Source organism: Leuciscus leuciscus (assembly GCF_965113295.1).
Source record: "Leuciscus leuciscus genome assembly, chromosome: 22".
Taxonomy (NCBI): Eukaryota; Metazoa; Chordata; class Actinopteri; order Cypriniformes; family Leuciscidae; genus Leuciscus; species Leuciscus leuciscus.
Window position 1 is genome coordinate 397,885 of NC_138746.1, and position 7,500 is coordinate 405,384.

General features: G+C 47.5%; 1 protein-coding gene across 2 annotated transcripts in view; it reads right to left on the minus strand.

Moving 5' to 3' along the window:
* The window catches only part of klhdc3 (kelch domain containing 3), a 40,375-nt gene that overhangs the window by 31,137 nt on the left and 1,738 nt on the right, over nt 1–7,500 (minus strand). For both annotated transcript variants that reach the window (XM_082153446.1, XM_082153445.1), the window contains exons 2-4: nt 7,304–7,500; nt 6,436–6,612; nt 71–186 (exon numbers count right to left, since the gene is read on the minus strand). The exon at nt 7,304–7,500 is cut by the window's right edge and continues 34 nt beyond it. In XM_082153446.1, the coding sequence (XP_082009572.1) occupies nt 71–186; nt 6,436–6,612; nt 7,304–7,457 (447 nt within the window). In that variant the 5' untranslated portion in view covers nt 7,458–7,500. The remainder of the gene's footprint in view (nt 1–70; nt 187–6,435; nt 6,613–7,303) is intronic.

The following is a 7,500-nucleotide window of genomic DNA, read 5'->3' on the forward strand; positions in this document are numbered from 1 at the left end:
CAGGTTCATCACATTAGCACTGAAGTTCATCACTGAAGACACACACACACACACACACACACACACACACCAGCTGCTCGTATCCACCGAAGATGAACATGGCTTTTCCCAGAACGCAGGCCGAGTGTCCGTCTCTGGCGCCTGGAACCGTTCCCGAGATCTTGGGGGTGAACCATCGGTGCTGATCTGAGAACAGAACAACCGTTAGCAGGAGAAACACACAACCAGAGCCAGTAACACAAACACCATCAGACTCCAGTCACGCTCTCAAACTCCACTGGGTTCTTCTGAGTGTATCGTGTGTGTCGCTCGAGGAGGATGAGGAGGACTCCTCTTCATCAGGACACACTCTACACCAGGGGTCTCCAACCTTTTTTTTTATTTGAGATTTGAGAAAATTTATTTGATTTTGTAATACAATACTTAAATCTCTTAAATAATGTCTCATAACTCTCATATTAACAACTATCCAAACTGTTTTAGACCTAAAAGAGTTTTTGTAGGCCTAAATATGTCACCCTTAAATGTCAGAGAGAAACATAATCAGAGATAATTTTTTAGTTGATCATATGAAATGGCATGAACATTTCATTTCATGGTTATAGTGACAAAAATGATCACAGTTATCACAGAATAAATACTACACAAAGTATAAATACTACACAATGAAATCAATTCAGTTTTATGTTTTAAGTTTTATGTCGAAAACCAGCAAATAACAATTAAAATTAGCATCAATATGTACTTTTTGTTTACATAAACATTAAAATAATAATATTAAAAATGATAGCCAGATTTTAAACATTATACTGACATGCAAATCAAGTTCAAATCAAGTTTTGACAAAAAAGGTTTTATAAAAAGATAAACCTCACATATTTCAGCCTTTAAATATTTTTTTATAAAAAGAATGAGTCAAAAAAGATAAATTACAGACATTTACAATGCACATGATTAGCTTATCTTTTATTATTAATAGTAAGATTCGGTCCGATTTGCCGTGGCGTCTGTCGTTACTATGCAACCATGCACTGCGCTCTCCACAACGACAAAGATTTCCACCACCGAAAAATGCTCAGAGCATTTGCTTTGCTACAGGATTTATTTACGGAGAAGAGAAAAACACCTGTAGTGTTTGGGTGCACCCCCATCCTTCATGTTGACTGAGCTTTTAATGTTGTTACGGAGAGGGTGAAGCTGATTGGTTGGTTCTTGTCATATGACCTGCAGTGAGTTTGTGGCATTCTGAAAAGTTGCGATTTTATTTTTTTTGTATTTTTTTTTTTCATCTCGCTGCGCCTGGAAAAAATGAGCGCGTCGCTTCAATTGAGCGCGCTTGCCGCGCGCCTACATTTGAACGAACTTAAGCACAAAAGACGCGATATGTGAACGGCCCCTTGGCGAGCTACCGCCAATCAGACCACGAGCTACTGGTAGCTCGCGAGCGACGTGTTGGAGACCCCTGCTCTACACTCATTACTCAGTGATGTTACACTGATGCTGCAGCTGATCTGAGAAACTCTTGTTTTTGTCAAATAGAAACGTTTGTGCATTCTTTAGAAATATGGTCATACTTTACAATAAAGTTTGTTAACATTAGTTAATGAGTGAAGCTGCGTAAGTCTGCGATAGTCTGAATGAGTCTGAGTGAGTCAGAGTGAGTCAGATTGAGTCTGAGTGAGTCTGCAAGAGTCTGCAAGAGTCTGCGTGGGTATGCGAGAGTCTGAGTGAGTCTGCATGAGTCTGAGTGAGTCTGCATGAGTCTGAGTGAGTCTGCATGAGTCTGAGTGAGTCTGCATGAGTCTGCGTGAGTCTGCAAGAGTCTACGTGGGAATGCGAGAGTCTGAGTGAGTCTGAGTGAGTCTGCGTGAGTCTGAGTGAGTCTGCGTGAGTCAGAGTGAGTCTGAGTGAGTCTGCAAGAGTCTGAGTGAGTCTACGTGGGTATGCGAGAGTCTGAGTGAGTCTGCGTGAGTCTGAGTGAGTCTGCGTGAGTCTGCATGAGTCTGCATGAGTCTGCATGGGTCTGCATGGGTCTGAGTGAGTCTGCAAGAGTCTACGTGGGAATGCGAGAGTCTGAGTGAGTCTGAGTGAGTCTGCAAGAGTCTGAGTGAGTCTACGTGGGTATGCGAGAGTCTGAGTGAGTCTGCGTGAGTCTGAGTGAGTCTGAGTGAGTCTGAGTGAGTCTGCATGAGTCTGCATGAGTCTGCATGGGTCTGAGTGAGTCTGCATGAGTCTGCATGAGTCTGAGTGAGTCTGCAAGAGTCTGCAAGAGTCTACGTGGGTATGCGAGAGTCTGAGTGAGTCGGCGTGAGTCAGAGTGAGTGAGTGAGTCTGCGTGAGTCTGCAAGAGTCTGCAAGAGTCTGCAAGAGTCTGCAAGAGTCTGCGTGGGTATGCAAGAGTCTGCGTGAGTCTGAGTGAGTCTGAGTGAGTCTGCGTGAGTCTGCATGAGTCTGAGTGAGTCTGCAAGAGTCTGCAAGAGTCTGCGTGGGTATGCGAGAGTCTGCGTGAGTCTGAGTGAGTCTGCGTGAGTCTGCATGAGTCTGAGTTAGTCTGCATGAGTCTGAGTGAGTCTGTAAGAGTCTGCAAGAGTCTGCAAGAGTCTACGTGGGTATGCGTGAGTCTGAGTGAGTCTGTGTGAGTCTGCATGAGTCTGAGTGAGTCTGCATGAGTCTGCATGAGTTTGCAAGAGTCTGCATGAGTTTGCAAGAGTCTGCATGAGTCTGCATGAGTCTGCATGAGTCTGCAAGAGTCTACGTGGGTATGCAGGAGTCTGAGTGAGTCTGCGTGAGTTTGCATGAGTTTGCAAGAGTCTGCATGAGTTTGCAAGAGTCTGCATGAGTTTGCAAGAGTCTGCATGAGTCTGCATGAGTCTGCATGAGTCTGCAAGAGTCTGCAAGAGTCTGCATGAGTTTGCAAGAGTCTGCATGAGTTTGCAAGAGTCTGCATGAGTCTGCATGAGTCTGCATGAGTCTGCAAGAGTCTGCAAGAGTCTGCATGAGTTTGCAAGAGTCTGCATGAGTTTGCAAGAGTCTGCATGAGTCTGCATGAGTCTGCAAGAGTCTGCAAGAGTCTGCATGAGTTTGCAAGAGTCTGCATGAGTCTGCATGAGTCTGCATGAGTTTGCAAGAGTCTGCATGAGTCTGCATGAGTCTGCAAGAGTCTACGTGGGTATGCGAGAGTCTGAGTGAGTCTGCGTGAGTCAGAGTGAGTCTGAGTGAGTCTTTGAGTGAGTCTGCAAGAGTCTGAGTGAGTCTGCAAGAGTCTGAGTGAGTCTGAGTGAGTCTGCAAGAGTCTGCAAGAGTCTGCGTGAGTCTGCAAGAGTCTGCAAGAGTCTACGTGGGTATGCAGGAGTCTGAGTGAGTCTGCGTGAGTTTGCATGAGTTTGCAAGAGTCTGCATGAGTTTGCAAGAGTCTGCATGAGTTTGCAAGAGTCTGCATGAGTCTGCATGAGTCTGCATGAGTCTGCAAGAGTCTGCAAGAGTCTGCATGAGTTTGCAAGAGTCTGCATGAGTCTGCATGAGTCTGCAAGAGTCTGCAAGAGTCTGCATGAGTTTGCAAGAGTCTGCATGAGTCTGCATGAGTCTGCATGAGTTTGCAAGAGTCTGCATGAGTCTGCATGAGTCTGCAAGAGTCTACGTGGGTATGCGAGAGTCTGAGTGAGTCTGCGTGAGTCAGAGTGAGTCTGAGTGAGTCTTTGAGTGAGTCTGCAAGAGTCTGAGTGAGTCTGCAAGAGTCTGAGTGAGTCTGCAAGAGTCTGAGTGAGTCTGCATGAGTCTGAGTGAGTCTGCAAGAGTCTGCAAGAGTCTGCGTGAGTCTGCAAGAGTCTGCGTGAGTCTGCAAGAGTCTGCGTGGGTATGCGAGAGTCTGAGTGAGTGCGTGAGTCTGCAAGAGTCTGCAAGAATCCGCGAGAGCATTTGCTTTGCTACAGGATTTATTTACGGAGAAGAGAAAAACACCTGTAGTGTTTGGGTGCACCCCCATCCTTCATGTTGACTGAGCTTTTAATGTTGTTACGGAGAGGGTGAAGCTGATTGGTTGGTTCTTGTCATATGACCTGCGGTGAGTTTGTGGCATTCTGAAAAGTTGCGATTTTATTTTTATTTTTTTTATTTTTTTTCATCTCGCTGCGCCTGGAAAAAATTAGCGCGTCGCTTCAATTATGAGCGCGCTTGCCGCGCGCCTACATCTGAACGAACTTAAGCACAAAAGACGCGATATGTGAACGGCCCCTTGGCGAGCTACCTCCAATCAGACCACGAGCTACTGGTAGCTCGCGAGCGACGTGTTGGAGACCCCTGCTCTACACTCATTACTCAGTGATGTTACACTGATGCTGCAGCTGATCTGAGAAACTCTTGTTTTTGTCAAATAGAAACGTTTGTGCATTCTTTAGAAATATGGTCATACTTTACAATAAAGTTTGTTCACATTAGTTAATGAGTGAAGCTGCGTAAGTCTGCGATAGTCTGAATGAGTCTGAGTGAGTCTGCGTGAGTCAGAGTGAGTCTGCGATAGTCTGAGTGAGTCTGCAAGAGTCTGCGTGAGTCAGAGTGAGTCTGCAAAAGTCTGAGTGAGTCTGCGTGAGTCAGAGTGAGTCTGCAAAAGTCTGAGTGAGTCTGCGTGAGTCAGAGTGAGTCTGCGTGAGTCTGAGTGAGTCTGCAAGAGTCTGAGTGAGTCTGCAAGAGTCTGAGTCAGAGTGAGTCAGAGTGAGTCTGCATGAGTCTGAGTGAGTCTGCATGAGTCTGAGTGAGTCTGAGTGATGCCTGCAAGAGTCTGCAAGAGTCTACGGGGGTATGCGAGAGTCTGAGTGAGTCTCCGTGAGTTTGAGTGAGTCAGAGTGAGTCAGATTGAGTCTGAGTGAGTCTGCAAGAGTCTGCAAGAGTCTGCGTGGGTATGCGAGAGTCTGAGTGAGTCTGCATGAGTCTGCGTGAGTCTGCAAGAGTCTACGTGGGAATGCGAGAGTCTGAGTGAGTCTGAGTGAGTCTGCGTGAGTCTGAGTGAGTCTGCAAGAGTCTGAGTGAGTCTACGTGGGTATGCGAGAGTCTGAGTGAGTCTGCGTGAGTCTGAGTGAGTCAGAGTGAGTCAGAGTGAGTCAGAGTGAGTCAGAGTGAGTCTGCATGAGTCTGAGTCTGCATGAGTCTGCATGAGTCTGAGTGAGTCTGCAAGAGTCTACGTGGGTATGCGAGAGTCTGAGTGAGTCTGCATGAGTCTGAGTGAGTCTGCAAGAGTCTGCAAGAGTCTGCGTGGGTATGCGAGAGTCTGAGTGAGTCTGCGTGAGTCTGCAAGAGTCTGCAAGAGTCTGCAAGAGTCTGCAAGAGTCTGCTTGGGTATGCGAGAGTCTACGTGGGTATGCGAGAGTCTGAGTGAGTCTGAGTGAGTCTGCATGAGTCTGCATGGGTCTGAGTGAGTCTGAGTGAGTCTGCATGAGTCTGCATGGGTCTGAGTGAGTCTGCATGAGTCTGCATGAGTCTGAGTGAGTCTGCAAGAGTCTGCAAGAGTCTACGTGGGTATGCGAGAGTCTGAGTGAGTCGGCGTGAGTCAGAGTGAGTGAGTGAGTCTGCGTGAGTCTGCAAGAGTCTGCATGAGTCTGCTTGAGTCTGCAAGAGTCTGCAAGAGTCTGCGTGGGTATGCGAGAGTCTGCGTGAGTCAGAGTGAGTGAGTGAGTCTGCGTGAGTCTGCAAGAGTCTGCATGAGTCTGCTTGAGTCTGCAAGAGTCTGCAAGAGTCTGCAAGAGTCTGCAAGAGTCTGCGTGGGTATGCGAGAGTCTGCGTGAGTCTGAGTGAGTCTGCGTGAGTCTGCATGAGTCTGAGTGAGTCTGCAAGAGTCTGCGTGGGTATGCGAGAGTCTGCGTGAGTCTGAGTGAGTCTGCGTGAGTCTGCATGAGTCTGCATGAGTCTGCATGAGTCTGAGTGAGTCTGTAAGAGTCTGCAAGAGTCTACGTGGGTATGCGTGAGTCTGAGTGAGTCTGTGTGAGTCTGCTTGAGTCTGAGTGAGTCTGCATGAGTCTGCATGAGTTTGCAAGAGTCTGCATGAGTTTGCAAGAGTCTGCATGAGTCTGCATGAGTCTGCAAGAGTCTACGTGGGTATGCAAGAGTCTGAGTGAGTCTGCGTGAGTCAGAGTGAGTCTGAGTGAGTCTTTGAGTGAGTCTGCAAGAGTCTGAGTGAGTCTGCAAGAGTCTGAGTGAGTCTGCATGAGTCTGAGTGAGTCTGCAAGAGTCTGCAAGAGTCTGCAAGAGTCTGCGTGAGTCTGCAAGAGTCTGCGTGAGTCTGCAAGAGTCTGCAAGAGTCTGCGTGGGTATGCGAGAGTCTGAGTGAGTCTGCGTGAGTCTGCAAGAGTCTGCGTGGGTATGCGAGAGTCTGAGTGAGTGCGTGAGTCTGCAAGAGTCTGCAAGAGTCCGCGAGAGTCTGCGTGAGCTTGTGTGAGCGCCACCTACTGACGTCGAAGGCATACAGCACGTTACACGCGCCCTCTGTGTCGTTCCTGCCGCCCCAGATGAAGATGGTCTCGTCCAGCAGGACAGCGGTGTGTCCGTAGCGCATGTAGGGAACCTCCCGAGTGTGTTCTCGTCCTCCAGTGCGCACCGGCGGCAGTTTCGTCCAGCGCAGAGACACTGCCGACACACGCACATGAGACGTTCGCAGACACACACACACAAGACGCTCACATGAGACACTCACACACACACACATCAGACACACACACACACGAGATGCTTGCAGACACACACACACACAAGACGCTCACACACATACAAATCAGACACACGCACACACACGAGATGCTTGCAGACACACACACACACAAGACGCTCACATACGGATCCAGCAAACCTCAAAAGCACCATTCAGTTTAACTCAATTAAACTTTATTTGTATAGCACTTTCCACTATTACATTGTTTCAAAGCATCTTCACAAGAAATGCGGTAACACTTTACAATAAGGTTCATTAGTTAACACTAGTTAATGTATTAACTAACATGAACTAACAATGAGCAGTACATTTGTTACTGTATTTATTTATTAATCTTTGTTAATGTTACTTAATAAAAATCCAGCTGTTCGAATAATGTAATGAACCTTATTGTAAAGTGTTACTGGAAATGCTTGTTTCAATGTTACAATTTAAGAAGTATTCTGTTATCAGTCAGAGATGAGTGTGTCAAACGCCACATGACTGATGCTCAGCTATAATATAATGCATGTGATGTCATGTGTTCAGACACATGAGACTTTCATCTGAATTTGAATATCGTGTTGAGCTGATTTGCATATGAGTGTGAGCGGCAGGTTTGTCCCTCACCGGTGTTGAAGACGTGCACGTCGATCTGCCTGAGCGTGTCGTAGTCTTCCCCCGAGCAGTACCCGCCGAACGAGTACACCTTGTGCCCGACCGCCACCGCCGCGTGGTTGACCCGCCGCGGGCCGCCCTCCAGGTGCACCGTCCAGCGTAACATCCCACGCCTAGACCTCCATCAGCACCATCAGCAGCCGCATCAC